General features: G+C 37.6%; 1 protein-coding gene across 7 annotated transcripts in view; it reads left to right on the forward strand.

The window, feature by feature from the left end:
* LOC129771454 (transient receptor potential cation channel trpm) overlaps positions 1-21,974 on the forward strand; it is a 338,130-nt gene that overhangs the window by 69,705 nt on the left and 246,451 nt on the right. For 2 of the 7 annotated variants that reach the window (XM_055775103.1, XM_055775108.1), the window contains one exon: positions 6,380-6,451. The exons of 3 other annotated variants lie outside the window; for them this stretch is intronic. In XM_055775103.1, coding sequence (XP_055631078.1) covers positions 6,380-6,451 — 72 coding nt within the window. The remainder of the gene's footprint in view (positions 1-6,379; positions 6,452-21,974) is intronic. 2 more of the 7 variants (XM_055775106.1, XM_055775109.1) reach the window with 1 other exon arrangement.

Genomic DNA, 21,974 nt, shown 5'->3' on the forward strand with positions numbered 1-21,974 from the left:
AAATTTAAGGTTCATCATTCAGAACTAGGGTGTTCTGACAAATCGGCTTTTTACCAATACTCCCATTTCTGAAAATTTTCTAGCTTTTGCATCGCTCTACCGATTTGCGATTTCTTGAGTGCAAATAAAAGTTATTTTGATACGCTTTTCAAAAAACCTATTATGTTGCATCTAAAAAGTATATTTTGAAGCAAGAAGATTCAAAATGTTCGTTGTTTGTATAGTTTTTGAGGTGTCCAGACCTAAGAGGCCCTATCTTTTTATATAATTTCCAGGGAGCTGAGCATTGTTCACATAAAATAACAAAATTAAAAAAAAATAAAAGATTATTTTTAGGTTTCAAGAAAAAAGATACTAATGTTCTTTATGTGATTTTCGGAAAGATCAATTAAATCGTAAATCGCTTAAGCGATTCAAAAGTTAAAAACTATGGATGGGTTATACCTATGATATACCTATGATGAATCGCAAGGATAATGTAGGACTGCTGTTGGCTTAGTAATAATTTGTTTTTTCAATTAGCAATATGTTCCTCATTGGGTACGATTTCGCTGCTGCGCAGAGCTATCTTTTATATGTATTGATTAAACTAGTGAATGAGTGAAACAGTTTACGAGTTCAATTGCAAACAAATCCCAACTTAGGTCAATTCATACATCGTGGTAGTGGTCATCGCAGCAAATAGCTATCAACATTTTGCCTAATCATCAAACGATATGCGTAGAAGTTGTACCCGCTTTTGTAGACCGTGTTATCAAAACGAATTCCGCAGTGTAAAAATGCATGGGAGTATTGAAGAACTGCCAAGATCTGCAATGCCGATTTTCCCAACTTATTGATTTCGGAATCTGTATTAGAAAAACACATTCCGATTTGCAAAAATACAAGCGAGTACAAAAGTACATGCAGCTTGCATCTCATTTGTAATACCAATTTCCCACGCTCCATGGTTTTGAAATCCGTGTTAGCGATGTATTCCGATTTGCAGAAGCGCAAACGAGTAAAAAGTACCCACAACTTGCATCTATGTTGCAATGCCATTTTCCCAGGCTCCATGGTTTTGAAATCTGTGTTAGGGAAACATTCCAATTTGCAAAAACGCAAACGGGTACGAAAATACCCGCTGCTTGCATTTATTTTGCCATGCCGATTTTCCCAGGCTCCATGGGTTTGAAATTTGTGTTAGGGAAACATTCCGATTTGCCAGAACGCAAACGAGTACAAAAGTACTCGTTGATTGCATCTAATTAGCAATGCCAGTTTCCCCAGGCTCCATGATTTTGAAATCTCTGTTAGGGAAACATTCCGATTTGCCAGAACGCAAACGAGTACAAAAGTACTCGTTGATTGCATCTAATTTGTAATGCCAGTTTCCCCAGGTTCCATGGGTTTGAAGTTTGTGTTAGGGAAACATCCATACATTCCAGCGATGTTACCTCAATCGTTACGCAATCATAAGTGAGTGGATTTCCGAGCGACACTCGCTTTTATACCGATTGGTGTGATTTCAATAGCCTGTTTTGTAAGCAATTTTAAGGCAATTGAAACCAGTTTTTGATCAAAAAGTAACAAGTATAGAACGCGTAGAAATCTTATCTTTCGAATGAAGCGTATATCATACCATTTCGTTCAGTTGTTTAAGAGCTGTTAACGCTCAAAATCTCGTTCTCCGGCGTAACGCTTTCGTTCTCGAAACGTTGAACTCACACCCCAGTATAGAAATGAAAGACGTAGTCCAACGTCAAAATTAAGTGAATTGGAAAAAAATGTCACAGGAGGGTTGAGTCCGAGACACGACCGCATAGTTGACGTAGGGTTCCGTTAGGCTGTCTGTTGATTTTGGATATGTTTGAAGAATTACATCGTTAAACTCTTTGATAATGATTTGGTGGCCCTGGAAAGGGCTGTTTTGTTTGGTTGTTGGGTATTGTTTATTCACTCCATCATTGTCTACCGAGTGAGGATGACAGTAATGACAGAAGATGGTGAACAGTCATTGGATGGTGCGTATCAGATAGAAGATGCCGAAATGGAATGAGATATGATGAAAACCGCCATCTGTTACCCTAGACGAGATGCCTACTGTGTTATGTACGGATGAAATGAAGAAAAAAACTCACCAATGTAATATAAGATAATTACCAATACCGAACACAATTATCAATTTTTCTCATCAGTAAAAACATGTTACTTTAATATAAAGAAAACATATTGGAAAAGGTTATTTTCTTTTATAATTTTTACTTTCAACCCAATGCGGATTTTCTCAGTTCTAAATGATGAACCCCAAGAGAATACTGTCTTAAATTTTTCGGAAAGGAATAAATATAGATGGCTTGAGTAAAATTCGAGCAATTTTTATTCCATTAGATTCTTTTTGTCATTAAATTACTGTATATAGATATAAAGATGTGATGCATTTAACTCCGGATTTTGGTGAATCTATAGTTATTCTCCACACGCCTGAAGCATGTTTGTTATTTTGTATAATTGGAAAGAGGATTAAAAAATCTGCTTCGATTAGGAATGTTTTCCGACATACTGAACTCTTACTCCTGACGAATTTATAGTTATCCTCCGAAACCTTACAACCGCACGGAGGATAAACCGAGGACATCTCCAAATCGCCCGGTATTAAGGGTAGCTGATGGTGGATCATTCAGCTCGACCTTCTTTCGCTCAAAATTGTTGTAAGTGATCTGTTTATCTCCAATCGATACGATTCTAATATATAATCTAATATGTAATATTGCAGTGCCTCAGGGAAGTGTATTAGGGCCCCTTTTATTTATTGTGTATATCAATGACATGCGAAGAGTTCTACGATTTTGTGATATCAATCTTTTTGCAGATGATGCTGTGTTATTCACTGCAGCTAATGATTTAGATCAGGTTGTTTTACATTTGAATGGAGATTTACATTCTTTAAGTAGATGGTTGAAGTATAAGCAATTGGAATTGAACATAAGTAAAACTCAATATATGGTAATCTCGCGAAATCGTTTGAATGAAAACGTCTCCATCGTTATTGATAATGAGACTATTGATCGTGTTCGGAACATTCAATATCTTGGCGTGAATATTGATGAAAAATTCACGTTCAACACTCACATTGACAATGTCATCAAGAAAATTACCTAGAAGTATGGAATCTTATGTCGATTGAATAAGGATTTAACCACTTGCAGCAAAATACAGCTATGCAAATCAATCACTTAGACTTTTGCTCTTCCATTTTATTTTTAGCCAATGACACACAAATATCGAGATTACAGCGCTTGCAAAACAAAATAATGCGGTTGATACTAAAATGTAACAGATTCACTTCCTCATCTTTAATATTGGACGCTCTGCAAAGGTTATCCGTGATGCAAAGAATTGTTTATTTAACTATGGTGTTCAATTTTAAAGTCAATAACGGTTTGCTGCCTCGATATTTGTGTGATCGAGTTGAAAGAGGAAGTGACTTCCATAGTTATAACACTAGAAACGCGAATGAATTAAGAACACCTAATTTCTTGTCATGTGCTTCACAAAATTCATTGTACTTTAAAGGAATAAATGTGTTCAACTCGATGCCAAGACATATTAAATGCGCAACAACACTTACAGATTTAAGAGGCACTGTATTTCACATGTAAAAGCTGTGTTTTCTCAACAGCCGAACGAGTTTTTGTTTATTTCTTTGACGAAGATCTTTACTGACGAAGTTTTATACGAACGGATAATTTAATGTGGCCAATTTTTTTGCAGTTTGTTTTCAATATTTTCAATGAATCTGACGAAGTTTTTTTTTGAACGGATTATATTATGTAGATCATTTAAATGTTTTTAAATTACCTTTTTTTTTAATTTGTATTGATCTCTTTCATGTCTGTCATGATCGTGGTGATGATGGACTATTTTTATTTTGTCGTTCTTATAGTTTTATTAGTTAAAAGTTTGAGCGTCGCGCGCTAGACACAGATATAAAGGATATTAAATTGAAAGTTTTTAAAGTGCCGGTCTAGGAATTTTTCGTAAAGGAAATTTTCTCGATTTCTCTGAATGAGGGTATCCAGAGTCAATCCAAAACAAGGCTGGCGGTCGGACTTGTGCTCTGGTGGACCACTTGGCTGCAAGGGCCTCGTCGGGACCGTATCGGCTCTGTGGCGGACATGACTGAGTATTGGCTTGTTTTATGACATTGCAATTTTTTGAACTTATATCTGTAAATAAAATCAGTTCGTTTTTCATGTTTGTTAAACTGATTTCAATGTTGAGAAAAAATAAATAAATTATCTTCAGATAACTCGTCTTGCTCAAACCTCTGCAGGGGAAGGAGGCGGGACTATCATCATCATCATCATCATCATCTGTTTATCTCCAATCGATACGATTTTCTTCAAAACGGTGTATTTCCGATAAATCGTGTGGACTCATACATCGTTGCGATTTCCATAACCAAGCTTCGCCAGATTCTCATGAACGTTGGTTCAATTTATCTTTTCATGTTTTATTTACTAATTATCGGTACTTTTTTTGTAAGAATGTATAGAAGAACTATAATTGTATCGTGTTTCTGATTTATAGCTTAGAGTATTACAGATCATATTTTGCCAAATCAATTCTATCCAGTCAAAGAATAACCTCCGTAAAGCAATATAAATTTATTGATTCGATAAAATTCATTTAATAAAAACCTATTATTGAGTATGACCGGCTCAGTATCGAAAGAAAATAACATTGAATTCGATTCGTTTTCGTTCCTTGTTTTGTTCAGTCGATGTAGTTAAACCATAAACAATTGAAGCTCCATAATATTTGCTTCAATGATATAAATGTGTTTCATTCACCAGAAAACACAATTGTCGATGACAAACGGCTCTTTCAATCAAGATTTCCGTTTAATTTTGGGCCTATTTGTTCTCGACCCATCCGTGAACGGCTGTGTGCCATTTTATTGCGTACTAGGTGAACCGTAAAATTCCCCATCCGTGTAGAGACGAATGTGTCTGTGTGGGCGGGTTTTTATGACCATAACCTTCTGTCCTAACACTTTCGCGATTCCTGATACTTTTTTGATTGTTTCTCCTGTTTTTATCGGTTTCTCCCTGTGCTGAGCCCATGCTTAGCTACGTGTGAATAATAGCCCCTTTTACCTCTTTTATCGTTAAACGCAAACAAAAAGATTTTTTCCTGAAACTAGCCCTCTGAGGTGATGCTTTTCGGGATTCAATTACAAGACGCTGCTACCTAAACGACAGTTTGATCGGTTATTACGTTGAACTTTTTGTTTTTCATAACGTTCACTTATATGGTATCATCTTCCGTGAATTGTTTCCGTGTTCAAAACGTAATTTAGCATAATGAACAAAAATTTCATCTAAACTACGTGATGGCTCAACACGTTTCCACGGAAATTCCTGGCCAAAATACTGCAATATCACACCCGACTGGATTATGAAAAGGTCATATCTTTCGCTGGCACGTTTCTGTTTCTTGTTTCGTTTCGCCTGCAAGCTCCGGGATGAAATCACCCTTCCAGGAAAAGTTGGACTTTGTTTGTCGAGAACACTCGCACACTGGTTTTTTTCTTCGTTTTCACCGTCTTGACAACACTCACTCCCACGGCAGAGGAATCCTGTGCTCACAAGCTGTGCAGAGAGGATAACAAACAAAGCAGTGAGGATGAAACGTGGAAAAGCACTGGTTTGCATCCTGCTGCTGCTGGAAGTTTGGTTGTTTGTTCTCTTGTTTGGGCCGTGATGTCTTCGTTTCCAACAGTTTTTTTTTCTCCACTCGTAACCATGTTTCTGCCTCGGCGACGATCACGAGGCATTATTCAGTGGAAAACAAGATGAATTTGTTTTGGGTTTCGGAACGAAAAACGTCGTTTTGGTCTTTAAACTGGTTATTGACATAGAAAATCATCTCGCTATTAATCTTGTCATCCCATTGCTCAGTCAACACAGACGAGACGTTGACAACTTACTTCTCGCCTGTTTCCCGATAACTGTGTTCACGCTATACATGTTTGTTTGTTTGTTATTTATTTTCACTTTCATATGAGCAATATGATTAAATTCGTTTACTATCCACATTTCTTTTAACTTTTCACTTCTTTTCTCACCCGCAAAAAAAACCTCTCTTCTGTCTTCCATATTATGTACGTGTTCTGAAACTGATTGTATTTGTGATATAATGCAAAATAAAAACACCATCGAATACTGATCGTATGATAAAACCAACCTAAAACCACAAATTATCAATAAAACTGTGACACACCTCTCGCTAAACACAATAAAACGCTAAATGAAACAAAACGAACGAACGAACAAAAAAAAAACAATAAACCTAAATCTCACCATCGAATCTGTCTTCCGACGCCTGTCGCCAGCAGAGACAGGGTCGGCTGAGATGGGGTCTGAAGAAAATCTGCTGGGGATTGATAAACATTACTGTGCCGAGGGTAAGTGTTCGTCCATGTGTGTGTCAGTGTTTTTATGTGTATCTATATGTGTGTTTTTGTTTTGCTTGTTTTGATTTTCCCCTCCGCCTCCCAGCGACCAAAGACCTTCCCAATCGGAGAATCATTGTCCTATCCTGCTCCTCGCTTCTCTTCTCCATTACCATGATTCGGACATTGTGTTGAAAAAATTTTCCCCGTTGTTATTGTTTCCTTTGCTTGTTTGTCCGAAACAACATATAAAAGATGCCCTTTCATCACAAGCTGTTGAACATATTACGCATTACGTAGTCTAAACATATCTGTAGTTGAAGTAGTTTATAAAAGGCCTTGCTCCCTACGGGGGGTCGATAAGGTGGAGTGAATCTGATACTGCTACGAAATGATTGGAAGAGTTGTTTTTTTTCTCCGGCTGAGCAAATTGGAAGGAAAATTTGTGTTTATATTAGACAGTGATCGCCATACTGTGAGGAAATTACACACCAGCGCCGCAAATCGTAGTACCCTCAGTATTACATTTATTGATTACGCGGTTTGTAAAAACATATTTCTTAGTTGTTTTGGATAAAATATTCATGATTCATTTTTTTTTATTGCGTAAATGTTCTTTGTGGTGATTCATTCTGAATCGTAAAGTTAATTCAACATTTATTAGGTTGACTACGTTTAAAATGTTTTTTTTTATTATTAAATCGTTTATTTTTACAGGCTCAGTTACATAAGTTTAAAGGAGCCAAACTCCTATCTGTATAGTTACAAGTATATATAAACATTTTTTATTAATTCTAATGTTAACGAAGTAGAGAACCGATTACTCGCGGCTTGCTCGAGTTTAGAAGGGTGACATTTTGTTTCAGGAAAAGGATGGGATAAAAGGATATGTTGACAATGTTCACACTCACATTCGCACTCACATTCATCATACTCAATTCTTAAGCCTATCTTATATCTAACATGTATTTACATTTCACCTTATTCTATTGTTAGTAAGAAGGGATTTGATTTCTCGCGAAGGAAAAGAAAAAGGAGAATAGAAGGATATAAGGACAATCACACACGAAGATCGATAGCTTTTAGGAAGACATATATTTGGGACATGTAATCAAGGTCTAACCGAGCCAACACATCTCTCACCGGCACATCGGGCTGCCTTCCTCTAGCCCGAAGAGAGTTTTCTAAATTCGATCTGGCAACAAGATACTCCTCGCACGACCAAACAACGTGTTCGATGTCGTGGTAACCTTGGCCACAAGCACAGATTTTGCCATCGGCAAGATTAAAACGAAAGAGTAGCGCGTCTAACGAACAGTGATTGGACATGAGTCGAGAGAAGGTGCGAATAAAGTACCGACTTAAGTCCAGACTTTTGAACCATGGTTTGAGGCTAACCTTAGGGATAATCGAGTGAAGCTACCGACCCAATTCATCTTCGTTCCACTTACGTTGCCAGTTAGCGATGGTATTTTTACGGACTAAAGAATAAAATTCATTGAAAGCGATTTGACGCTGATAAATATCGCCTTCAATTGCACCTACCTTTGCCAATGAGTCAGCCCTCTCGTTACCCGGAATTGAGCAATGTGAAGGGTAATGACATAACAGCGTCTGGTTAAAGCACTCAAATTTTCTCGTATTCTCTCAAGGAAGTACGGCGAGTGCTTTTCCGGCCTCACTGAACGGATAGCTTCGACAGAGCTAAGACTATCCGTTACAATGTAATAGTGTTCAACAGGTCGTGAGGCGACGCTGTCCAGCGCCCAATGTAATGCTGCCAATTCAGCAATATACACAGAGCAAGGATTCTGAAGACTGTGGGAGGTGCTAAAAATTTCGTTGAACACTCCAAATCCTGTGGACTCATTCATAGAGGACCCATCAGTAAAGTACATATTATCACAATTGACACGCCCATACTTTGCATTGAAGATCGTAGGAACGATCCCCGATCGATGATAATCTGGAATTCCATGGATTTTCTCCTTCATAAACAGATCAAAATGTACAGAGGAATTGATGTAGTCAGGAAAACAAACACGGTTGGGAATATACGAAGAAGGAACAACCAGCATGGAGATGAATTCATGATATGAGCTCATGAATCCAGAATGAAAATTTAGCTCGATAAGCTGCTCGAAATTTCCGATCACCAATGGGTTCATACACCGGATGAGGAACCGAAGAGATAATAAATTGAAGCGATCTTTTAGTGGGATTACGCCTGCCAAAACCTCGAGACTCATGGTATGCGTTGAGGGCATACATCCCAACGCAATATGGAGACAAAGATACTGAATTCGCTCGAGTTTAATGAGATGTGTTTTGGCAGCTGATTGAAAACAGAAACTGTCATACTCCATCACTGAGAGAATAGTTGTTCGATACAACATTATAAGATCTTCGGGATGGGCTCCCCACCAGGTGCCGGTAATTGTACGGAGAAAGTTTATTCTTTGTTGGCATTTTTTACTCAGGTACCTAATATGGGCCCCCCAAGTACATTTGAAGTCGACCCAGACCCCAAGATACTTGAATGACATAGCATGAGTGATCGGTTTACCCAAAAGTTGAAGCTTTGGTTTTGCTGGTCTATGCTTCCTAGAAAAAACCACCATCTCTGTTTTTTCCGTGGAGAATTCGATCCCTAGCCCAATGGCCCAGGTTGAAAAATTGTTCAAAGTATCTTGTAAGGGTCCTTGCAGGTCGGATTCGTTAGATCCTACGACAGACACCACTCCATCATCTGCAAGTTGTCTTAGGCTGCAATTTTGTGTAAGGCAATTGTCGATGTCGCTTACATAGAAGTTGTACAAAAGGGGGCTTAAACATGAGCCCTGGGGGAGGCCCATGTAGGAGACCCGATTTACTGTCGAATCCCCGTGAGAAAAATTCAACTGTTTCTCACAAAGCAAGTTATATAACATATTATTCAACAGAGGCGGTAGACCCCGAGAGTGTAATTTGTCTGACAAAACCTCTATTGAAACAGAATCAAAGGCCCCCTTTATGTCCAAGAATACTGAAGCCATTTGTTTTTTTTCGGCGTAAGCCATTTGAATTTCTGAAGAAAGAAACGCAAGACAATCATTCGTTCCCTTGCCCCTGCGGAACCCATATTGTGTACCTGAGAGTAGGCCATTCGTTTCAACCCATCGATCAAGGCGAAACAAGATCATTTTCTCCAACAATTTCCGTATACAAGACAGCATTGCTATTGGGCGGTACGAATTGAAGTCGGACGCGGGTTTTCCGGGGTTTTGAATAGCTATAATTCGCACTTGTCTCCAATCATCTGGAACAATATTATGCTCCAGAAACCGATTGAATAAATTCAACAAGCGATGTTTCGCCACATCAGGGAGGTTTTTTAACAAGTTGAACTTAATTCTATCCGTTCCTGGAGCCGAATTGTTACAAGAAAGGAGAGCAAGAGAGAATTCTACCATCGAAAACTCGGAATCAAGATCGCACCTATCTTGTGGTATATCTCGAACAATGTTTTGCACAGGAGCGGAATCGGGACAAACCTTCCGTGCAAAGTTAAAAATCCATCGATGTGAATATTCTTCGCTTTCATTCGATGAAGAGCGATTTCTCATGTTTCGAGCCACTTTCCATAATTTTTTCATTGACGTTTCTCGTGACAAACCTCCCACGAAATTTCGCCAATAAGCACGTTTTTTCCCTTTGATCAAGTTTTTAAATTGATTTTCAAGGTCCAAATACGTTTGAAAATTCTCAATTGTTCCACGTTTCCGAAAAGCTTTAAATGCGTTCGATTTATCCTGATAAAGCTTGGAACATTGGCTATCCCACCATGGATTGGGAGGCCTTTGACGAAAAGTGGAGCCTGGGATGGGTTTCGTTTGAGCGCGAACCGCGCTGTCATAAATCAAACGAGAAATGAAGTTATACTCCTCCAATGGAGGCAAACCATCTCTGGAATTGATGGCTAGAGCAATTGCGTCCGCATATTTTTTCCAGTCAATGTGTCTTGTGAGGTCATATGCCATGTTTATAGATTCAGAAGAATTCGACCCAATGGTGATGGAAATTTTGATTGGCAAGTGGTCACTGCCGTTGGGGTCCTGGATTACATTCCACTTGCAATCTAACGATAGTGAATTCGAGCAAAGCGAGAGGTCAAGAGCACTTGGGTTAGCAGGAGGTTTAGGTACACGTGTTGTTTCCCCAGTGTTCAAAACGGTCATATTGAAGCTGTTACAAAGGTCATATATCAACGATGAACGATTGTCGTCGTACTGTTCCCCCCAGGCAGTTCCGTGAGAGTTGAAGTCTCCCAATATCAATCGAGGCTCAGGAAGGAGTGAGCACATGTCAACAAGTTGATTGCGGCTAACCGCAGCTCTCGGAGGCCAATACAAGCTGACAATACAGAGGTCTTTGCCTCTGATGTTTGCATGACAAGCAACAGCTTCAATCCCTCCAATAGGTGGAAGGTCGATTCGAAAAAATGAGTGGCACTTATTGATTCCCAATAGTACCCCTCCGTATCTGTCATCGCGGTCCAAGCGTATAATATTAAAATCGTGGAAAGTGAGATCATCTCGCGAAGAAAGCCAAGTTTCGGACAGAGCAAAAACATCACAATTAAACTTATGAATAAAAAATTTGAATGTATCCAATTTAGGGATAAGACTACGACAATTCCACTGTAAAACAGTGATATATCCGACTTCTCTATTTAAATTAGACATCAAGAGAGATAATCATTGCAAGGAGTTTAAAATGTTGACCAATATATACAGTTATTTCCAATAAAGATGATATGAGCTCGTAGCGGCCATCTTGGATTCTGACAGAGATGAAAAGCGATCCCGATATTCATCGAAAAAAGTGTAGATCATGTGACTCAACATTTTTGCGTTATTCCAATTGGAGCTTTACATTGGGTTTTTTTTATAAGCAGAGAACTACTGTTTAATGAAATTTGAAAAGATCCCCTCATTTGAATCAATCAATCTTGGTTTTAGGTTTGAAAACTCATGGTGAGACAGTTATGCCTAGAACATCAACATGGGACAATTGAACTTGATGTCGTTTTTTTAATTACTGAGAACAAAAAATAAGTTGTTTTGTTTTTTTTCGAAAGACTAGATGATAACATCGTTGTATGAAGAAGGGAGTGATCTGCAATATTTCGCAGAACCTTAATCTCGTTGTTATTAAACATTCGCTAACAAAGTGTACACGTGTTCTGTTAAACTTTTTTTGTTTGATGATTTGAGAACAAACCGGAAATGGGCACATTAGTCCTGCTGAAAGCGTGACATAAAATTCTTGTACTTGAACCGATTTATTTGATATGGATCTACAAAAACATCCTTGGTGGACATCCGAGCTGCAGCATCTCCGCAATGTTGTACGAAAATCTAGAAAGCGCTTTTTCCGAGCACAGGACAGACGAAAATCGCAATCATCTTCGTTCAATTGAAACTCTGTACAACGACTGCCAGATTGCATCGTTTCGTAGCTACATTGCTCGCATGGAAATGACTGCGAAGCAAAATCCCTCTGCCTTTTGGACGCATGTACGCAATCGTAACCGATGTAAACAATTCCCCGCTGAGATGACATTAAGAGATAAGTCTGCTGATTCTCCGATCGGTATAGCCAATTTACTCGCAGATTTCTTCGAAAGTGTACATAGCACTAACTCACCAGCATTTTCGTCTGTCAGCATTAGGGACTGTCCTGCTTTCGATGTGAATCTACCACTTTTCAACATAACTCAATTTGAAATTTGAAAAAAGTGTTCGAGGAATTAGTTCACAACGTCATCTATTCAGCGTCTCAAACAACTATCTCCGAATTTCAACACGGATTTGTGAAGAAGCGGTCAACCACAACAAACCTCATGGCGTTTACTAGTTTCATTTCCACAGAAATCGAGAAAAAGCACCAGATACACGCCATTTATTTCGATTTTTCTAAAGCTTTCGACAAAGTTCCTCACGACCTCGCCGTTACGAAACTTCGTCACCTGGGTTTCCCTCTCTGGATCACCGAGTGGCTGCGTTCTTATCTGGTTGAGCGACAGGCGTGCGTCAACATCAGCGGTTCGCATTCTCGTACATTCCCCATCACATCTGGTGTGCCACAGGGCAGCGTGCTGGGGCCACTCATTTTTGTGCTGTTCGTGAACGATTTGTGCTTTCGATTGAAGGCACGAAAACTACTTTACGCCGACGACCTGAAGATTTACCGATCTGTCGCTTCCCACCTCGACTGCTGTGCACTTCAGGCGGATATTAACGAACTGCAAAAATGGTGCCTTGAGAACGGTATGGAACTGAATGTAAAAAAATGTAAGTCGATCGCATTCTCTCGCCGACAATCTCGAATCGAATTCGTATACCAAATCGGGCCCGTACCTCTGGAGTGTGTTGTTTCCATCCGCGATCTCAGTGTGATCGTCGACAACAAACTTCGCTTCAACGAACACATCAACGTAACCACCGCCGAAGCGTTCGCACCCCTAGGGTTTGTTCGGCGTAGCACCAGCAACTTCCAGGATGTTTACGCCATGAAGACACTATACTGCTCATTGGTTCGTAGTATCCTGGAATATGCCATAAGTAAGTGGGCTCCATTTCACGCTACCCAAACAGTCCGAATAGAGATAGTTCAACGCAGCTTCGTTCGCTACGCCCTACGCTCACTACCGTGGTCTGACCCAATGAACATGCCCGATTATGAAAGCCGCTGTAGATTCATCGCTCTCGAAACGCTTGCCTGCAGACGTTCGAATCTACAACGGCTTTTTGTTTTCGATTTGATTTCGGGAAACATTGACTGTCCATCATTGTTGTCCAGTGTTTCATTTTATGCGCCTGCCCGTCAACTTAGTGAGCGTGAGTTTTTGTTTATTAGACGACATAGAACCTTTTATGGCCTCATTAACCCGTTGGATATTTGTTTTCGTTCGTTTAATAGTGTTTATGCAGTGTTCGAATTTGATATGTCCAAAAATATTTTTAAAAATAAGATTAAGGCTTTATCGATTTAAGTTCAGTCTGTGGAATTGTTTATTAACATCCGAGACATTGCAAATAAATAAATAAATAAAAACATATAGTGGAACAGTTATGAACAGAATATCAACATGGGACAATTGAGCTTGTTTTTTTAGGAGCTGGGAACAAACTATAACTTTTGTTGTGTTTTTCCGGAAGGCTAGGCATAAAAACATCGTTTTATGAAGAAAAGTGAATATTGTCAAAATGTAACACGGGACAACTATGCGTAGAACGGCAGATGGGTCCAACCTAAATGCAGTTTTTCATGCCTTTCCAGAATGGAGAATGAACTAAATGGATTTTATTTCGAGGCATCTATGCTCGAGCGTTTCGCAAGCGCACAGTTCTGTGAACTGCACAGAAATCCCGGCAAAAAGAATACGATACAACATTTTAAAAAAGAAAATGTTGCGGCCATATATGAAGATCTCCAACAACTACTCGTGGTAGTGTAAACCAGCCAAAGCTATGGACGCAACAGGATTTCGTTCTCCAGAATTCACTAAGCTAACGGGATGGCGCAAGAAAGTTCAATTGTTATCACCATTAAATCTGCAAAACATTGAAAAGAGTCAGAATAATGTGCCGAAAGAAGACAAGAGCCCCGGAATACACTGAGAAACAGATATCGACACTGAAATCCCAATGCCGGAAATCCAATTTTCCCGGAGAATGTTTTGGTTTGAAAGACGAACGTTATTTCCCTCATTCGGAGACGCACATTCCCGGCATTGATCAAATCTATTCCGTAGATTGTTTTACTGCATTTCCGATCATAAAATATAAGTTCAAACATAAGTTTGAACAGAAAGTGATGCTGTATACTGCCATTTTAGAGAGAGATATTTTTAAGCCATGGTCTGGTTTGGCTATCAATCAAGATGTGTACATCATGCAGATGAACAATACGTGTTTTGGCTCGAAGATTTATTCAGGATTTTGAGCTCTTTGGTGTACAAAATTAACTGGAGAGCCACGAAATGCAAACAGTTAATTGGCAGAATCAAGAGAAACATTCGCAAACTGACATGAAGGCCGTACAACGTTCCTGCTCCGACATCAAGCGGAAGCTTCACCGAATTGCTTCGACGAATTTGTTTAATTGGTCATGTCCTGATCGTAGTGTGCAGAAGATCCGTGCGTTTTTCGTTTTTTTTTGTGTCAGAATAAATTTCTGACGACTTTAAAATCCGAACTAGCTTGTCATGTGAAGGCTGTCGCGAGAAGGTTGTCACGAACATGCAGTAATCGTAAGACACATGCATTACGCATCGTATGCATTCGTGCTTTTTCGTCAGTGCGAAGGCGTGTGTGTCAAAAGTATGATTGTGAGTACTAGTTACGTGCACATATAAACATCCGATTCAATCTCAAATCGAATGTATCAAGAAAGCTGTTTTCTCGGGATGCCTACTTCCACACACGTTACTACCTCTCGCAATACTTTTATTCAGACCGTTCGCTTCAGCGTAGCAAATCCAGTTGGCCTTATAAATCAACTTCCATTTGATCCCTATATCATTCCTGTAGGATCTGTCAATGCAATAGCGCCTCAAAAGAGCTTTACAAAGGAGTAATTCCAAGTGAAATCGACAAATGACAAAACATGAATATTTTTAATTCGAATGAAAGTGTATATTCCGTTTGGGTTAGAGGAAATATGAGTTTTCCACAGCAATTTGAAAAGGACGTATCGATTTGAGTAAGAGAAATCTTTGATAATTTATATCTCAAAAACTATGAGTCGTACCGAAAAAGTGTCTTAGAAAGAGTTATAGAGTATTGATGGCTGAATATGAAAAAATATACACTGAGAAAAAAAAGTATTCCATTCACAAAATAAAATTTTAATTTGCGATATCAAAAAATATGTATTTTTTTATATTTTTTTCATTTTTTTCATATAAAATAGAAGTCATGTAGAAAATTAAAAAAATGGGCCCAAGATGGTAAAACTATTTTTGACGAACTTTGTGGAACATCGAATTTTTAGGAATTTTAGAAACTTCGAATTTTTGTATGTAAGCAAACATTCTTAGCCACAAATTATGAATTCTGATGTGATCTAAAATAAAAAAAGGTTATTATCAATCTCATTCTAAATGCAACCATTCTCGAGATATTTAAAAAAATATTTCTTATTAATAATCTTTTTTATAGTAAATAATCTCTTTTAATATGTTTGTCGTGTTATACCGTCATGTTCATGAAATTTTATGAATTTTGTTATAATTTCCACCAAATTTTTTGATGGATTGAAGTTTGTATTAAGATAAAAAAAAAATTTTTTGGTCTCGCTACTTTTTGTATTAACCCACATGTCCTCGAATGTTTCGTAACGTAACTCCTAAACATATGTCTTTGCCATAACGATGTATTTGGAAAAGTTGTTGGAAATTATATGCGAATCCATAAAATCTCATGAACGTGATGGTATAACACGACAAACATATTTAAAGGGCCTATTTACTATTAAAAAAAAAAAATTACAAATATTTTTTTAAATATCTGGAGAATGGCTACATTTAGAAGGAGATTGATAATTCTATTTTATATGAAAAAATTGAAAAAAAATATAAAAAAATACATATTTTTCGATATCGCAAATTAAAATTTTATTTTGTAAATGAAAAAAAGAGTACTAATTTTTCTTCCCAGTGTATGTTTTTTTCAAATTAAACCAACAATACTCTCTAACTCTTTCTAACACACTATTTCGGTACGACTCATATTTTTTGAGATATAAATTATCAAAGATTTCTCTTACTCAAACCGATACGCCCTTTTCAAAAGTTACGCTTGAGTCAAAAAATGAACCATGATGATGTATTCGGAAAAGTTGTTGGAAATTATAAGTATAACACGACAAACATATTAAAAGGGATTATTTACTATAAAAAAGACAAAAAATTAGAAATATTTTTTAAAATATTTCGAGAATGGCTACATTTAGAAGGAGATTGATAATAACCTTTCTTGTTTTAAATCACATCAGGATTCATAATTTGTGACTAAAAATGATTGTTAACATACAAAAATTCGAAGTTTCGAAAATTTCCTAAAAAATTTATGTTCCACAAAGTTGGTCAAAAATAGTTTTACCATATTGGGCCCATTTTTTAAATTTTCTGCATGACTTCTATTTTGTGTGAGAAAAAAATAAAAAATATGTATTTTGGATATTGCAAATTGAATTTTTATTTTGTAAATAAAAAAAATGTACTAATTTTTTTTCACAGTGTACATTTTTTTTATATTCAACCATCAATACTCTATAACTTTTTCTAAGACACTATTTCGGCATGACTCATAGTTTTTGAGATATAAATTATCAAAATTTCTCTTACTAAAATCGATACGCCCTTTTCAAAAGTTACGCTTGAGTCAAAAAATTCCCAATTGCTGTGAAAAACTCATATTTCCTCCAACCCAAACGGAATACACACATTCATTGGAATCAAAAATTCAAGTTTTTAAAATCTGCATTTTCAGGACGATTACATTTGGAATTGCTGATTTTGAGATTCGAAAGCTTAACGTATTGTATGGCAGGACCTCTTTTTTCCACTGAACTCAATATATTATAGACTCTAAAATTAGGTGCAAACTTCTTAGCGAACAAATGGTTCATTTTAGAAAAAAATCTATTGGCCAGTCACTTTCTGCAGCATTCAAATATTTTACACCGTTGAGAAAAACAAACCACATCAAACAATTATTTAAAATTACCACTGAACGAATTGATTGGCGATTCGGATGATATTTTTGATTAGCTTATATCATCTTCTTGTATAAATGAATAAATACAAACTTCAACTCGCAAAAGCCATCACAAAAAGATGTATTTTTTTTCAATTTCTAGACTAGAACTCCGTCTTAAGTTGAAATATTTACTATTTCGCTTCGGCTTGTGTTTCGCCGCTGCGTCAGTTGCTAGTTATTGAGTGCGTGAGAAGAAAAGCACAACAATGCAGAGAACAAATGAATGGAAAGATGAGAGTGGCTCTAATGTTTGTCAATTCAAACCATGTAAGAATTAGGAAATTGTAATATAATATTATATCATATATCAAACCAATCTCAGAAAAATTTAGATTCGATTGGTATGCAAATCATAAAATTTCGTTCGCAGCAAAAATAATTATTAACGTTAAAACTATTTCATAAAAACGTGACATGTTTTTTTATTTGCCACGGCACCTTTACTGAAAGTAGTTGTGCTACTAAAAAAAAAGATTTTTTTTTGAAATTGAAGCTCGTTTTTACTTCATTCTTTTTTCTTACAAAATAAAACTTGTTGGTGATACGAAGAGTGAAAATTATTTTCGGTATTTAATTCAGGAAGCGCTTGAATTTCTCCATTGATACATTTTGATAAGGGTTTACTGCTCAGATGGTGCCAATTGTGAATACGATCTGCTAGGGGAAACTTAACATTATGTAACATTATGTTATTCTGCTATCCTCTTCTTGTTTTGAACTATTTTTGCATTTAATTCGTTCTAACTGATGAAAAAAATCACTACTTGGTAGAATTCTAAATATATCCATACGAAAACTGAGAAAATATACCGCCAAGCAGTGCCGTCAAATTATTTAGTCAGTAAATTTTTTCAGTTTTTTAGCATTTCATAAGAAAACAGCTTTTGTTTCAGCTGGTTTCGTTATTTTTCTCACAACAATGTGAAATTAACTACTGTGATCATCAACCAAAATACCTGACAAACAGTGAATAATATTAAAAGGATAATTAATTAAGGAACCAATTTCAGTCTGTTGAAAAATAAACTAGTGTATTCCTGTAAAAATTCCAACAGCATCGTTTAAAACATTTGAAACAATACGCTTCTATTCACCCTTCAAATGGGTTATGAATTGGATGACAAAAACAGATGTTATCGAAGCTTGTCTATTTCCATAAATAATGTTGGTAAAAAAAATTCTATCTTGATCCATCCACTTGAATCTCATCCCATACCATCAATTCGAACGATAACCCTAAATCATACCGCGATTACTTATTAATAAATCACCCGTGAAATTTGGGATTTGTCCGGTGTGAGAAGGCATTCCGAATCTTCAAGCCTGGTGATTAGTTGCTTGGGGAACAGATTAAAATTTCATTTCCTATTATTATGCTAAGTGCCGTTCGTGTACTGAACGAAGAGGAAAGGTCCATCGATGGAGTCCATTTAATTAGAGACTTGAAAAGCTCATCGTCAACGCCGATTTCTTCTCACTTCATTATACTTTAAGAAAAAAAAACTGAATGTCTTTTTCCAGACGATTTTCCCGACCTGAGCAACGTTTTGCAAATCGCAGAACGTCGTCTGCAATTCCGCCTCGGTGAATGTTGTTCGCCGGATTACCACATAACATTTTTCTCCTAAATTCTGCATAAATTTAGCGTTATCTTGGTTCCGGACGATTTTTCGAGCCTGCTTTTAAATAAGCTGCCAAATCTTCCGTTAACCCCGTGAGTTTTCCAAACTTAGCAAGACAGGTCTCAAGCACGGGAGGAGTGGTGGACCGTGGATGGGGAGGGGATGAAATGAACCCTACTAAATTGGACACTGTCACAACGTTTCGGCGCGCCCTTTTTTTTTTACACGCTTTCACGCTTTGCACTTTGCCATCCCGCGGATCAAGGATTTCTGCAGTGGAGCGTAGAGCTGATTAAATATTTGCGCATGTTTATCTCGATCTCATCAATTTGAATAAGCAGATGAATGATTTAAGCGCGCGCGAAGTTGTTCCTGGCTAACGAGGGGTCCCCGATGGAACGCGATCCGCGGGTGTTGATGAGGGTATGCATAATGTGTGAAATAAACATATTTATGGTAATTTTGTTGGCGTTTCTTCGCGCAGCAAATGAACCGACTATTTTGGGTGCGCGCATTCGGAAAAGCCAAGGTTGAGCTGAAAGTTGTGGCTCAAAAAATATGATATCATGGATGCATCGACATGTTGATATCACGACATGTTCTGATATGATACTGTGACATATTTGTCAGAATTAAAGTTATCTTTGATGTACCTTAACACTTGTTTGTTATGTGTCTGGATATTCTAGATTTTAGTAGCCAATACGCCGATATCAAACTATCTCAAAAGTACTATTCATTCAGCTCGCGCAGTCCGAAGACATTGGTCGCAAATTTGTTCGCGTCTGTTATAGAGTGGATATTATACCGTTATCAGTTCGTGGCTGGTGAAGTTATTTCGCCCTAACGGGATTCTCTGTATAGCGCGAGTGAAAAGAAAATCAATCACAACCAGCGTGAGGGAGAAGTCCTGCACCGCGGGTGCGGTGCGTGTGCCGTATCATCGCTGTGTGTGCTTTATCATCGTCATCGATTCCATCATCGTGTTGTGGTGCGATATACCGTTGCATCTGTGTTGCAGTGTTTTCCAAATGATCCACTCATTGAAAAAATCGCTTTCGTTCGTTCAAATATGATCTTTCAGGAAACATTTCCCCCTGCGGTATTCTATTGTTGTTATGTGCTGCAAATCACGACACAAAAGAGAACGAGACAACTCTGCATCGGCTCGCACTTCATTGCACACCAGCATGCAAGCAAAGCTATCATATACGCTTTCGGTGCAGAAAGCTTATTTTCTTCTTTGCCTCTAAGGGTGGGTTTAGACTAGTGATATATTCATGTGAAGAAATATGATGAGATTTATAGAAATCGCATCAACCGTTTACACTAGCGTGAACTTCTATAATGAATATCTTCATATTTTCGGTGAATTTATTCACCTGAAGTAGAACTGCATCCAACTTTAGTGATTTCTCACCAGTGAGAAATTCACAAGCGTTTACATATGCTGAATTTAGTCAAGTTATATATACCTCGAATAAGTGTATCATATTTATTCTCACCCGTTTACACCTATTTTCACGTGAATAAATCCATCTATAGCTATAGATCTCCCTAATGTAAACCCGCCAAAACATATGCATACCGACCTCTCCATGCATCATGAAACAGCAGGATCGTACGGACAACGCAAAGCGAAAGATTCATATTCAGCTAATGTAGCAGATCCTGATTCTTAAGTCTCAGAGAGTGCAAACTATATGATTATTTAGCTCGATAGAGGCTAAGGGAAGGGTAGTCAGATTATATTTTCCATTTTTAACGCCGCTATCCCTTGAAATGTGTATATTCATATAGACCGCATAGTTTTACTAGCAACACCGCTCCAGTGAGAAGCAAAAACTCTCGCGTTTTATCTCTTTTCCCATTCGCTGCTCTCCACAAATGGTGACTAAATGATGACGTAATTTTTCTTGTATCATTTATTGATTTGCACTTTTCTGTGCAGTGGGTTTCGCTATAGTAAAATGGGCAAGCAAACCATTTGTCATGACAATTGTCATGCGAAAATGCGAAAACAGAATAGAAACTGAGAGAGGTTGGCGTCGACATCATGCCTCATACCGTATGTTTCTATTCTGTTTTCGCATTTACCCATGACAATTGTCATGACAAATGGTTTGCTTGAAAATGGGACGATATATGCGATTCAAACTTGTATGCAGGCTTCGAAAATGGTATGCGATGTTTGATACAGATCGGATATGCAATCAACAGTCTTCGTTCCTCTCTTAGTTTAATCACTAGCAGCACCCAATACGATATGTAGAGAATATGTGAAATCACTTTTTCGAATATTCCCTCATTTTTCCAATTTTGCTCGTCGCATGAACATTCCTTGGGAGGAAAAAAAAAATCGTTTCATATTTCAAGTCATTTCAACACAATAGCTACCATATACAATTTTACACTTACAGTTGTGCTAAAAGCTTTACAATACATGATCGGTCATTGACTCACGAAGCAACCAACATTAAACTTTCAAACTTAAATTTTATTTATATTCTATCAAGCATTCAATTCAGTTCATTGAAACATCATTCTTCAATCAACCCATCGAAAGGTTATTATTCAAACGAAAAAACACTTGTTTATCGTTCCCAACTTATTCGCCAGCACGTATGCAATCAGCAATGCCCACGCTAGTTAAAATGAGCACTATCCATTTGTGCGCGTCGTTAGTAAAACTATCGACCACGAGGGTATATACATGCTGATTTCCCCTAGACACTGTTTGGAGGCGAATGAACTGCAAAGTTTAAAGCCTCTTAAAAACAAAGAAACGAAACCTAGACACCTTGGATTTGAAATCTCTGTTAGGTAACACATTTCGATGGGAACAAAAGCTCCTTCTACTTTCATGTGTTTGCAATCCCGTTTTCCCCAGGCAGCTTGGTTTTGATGTCTCTGTTAGGGACCCGCCGCATGTGTCGTCAATTTTCTACCAATCAGAAGTGGGTATTTCCGTTACGATAGGGGTTGAGATTTTTCAATTTTATTTATTCATCGTCTTCGAGAGTATCGTACAGACTGGTTATACTTATGATATATTCTTAATCCTAGCTTTAAAATAATCTTTGGTCATGTTGAAATCAAAAATTT

Source organism: Toxorhynchites rutilus, chromosome 2 (genome assembly GCF_029784135.1).
Source record: "Toxorhynchites rutilus septentrionalis strain SRP chromosome 2, ASM2978413v1, whole genome shotgun sequence".
Classification (NCBI taxonomy): Eukaryota; Metazoa; Arthropoda; class Insecta; order Diptera; family Culicidae; genus Toxorhynchites; species Toxorhynchites rutilus.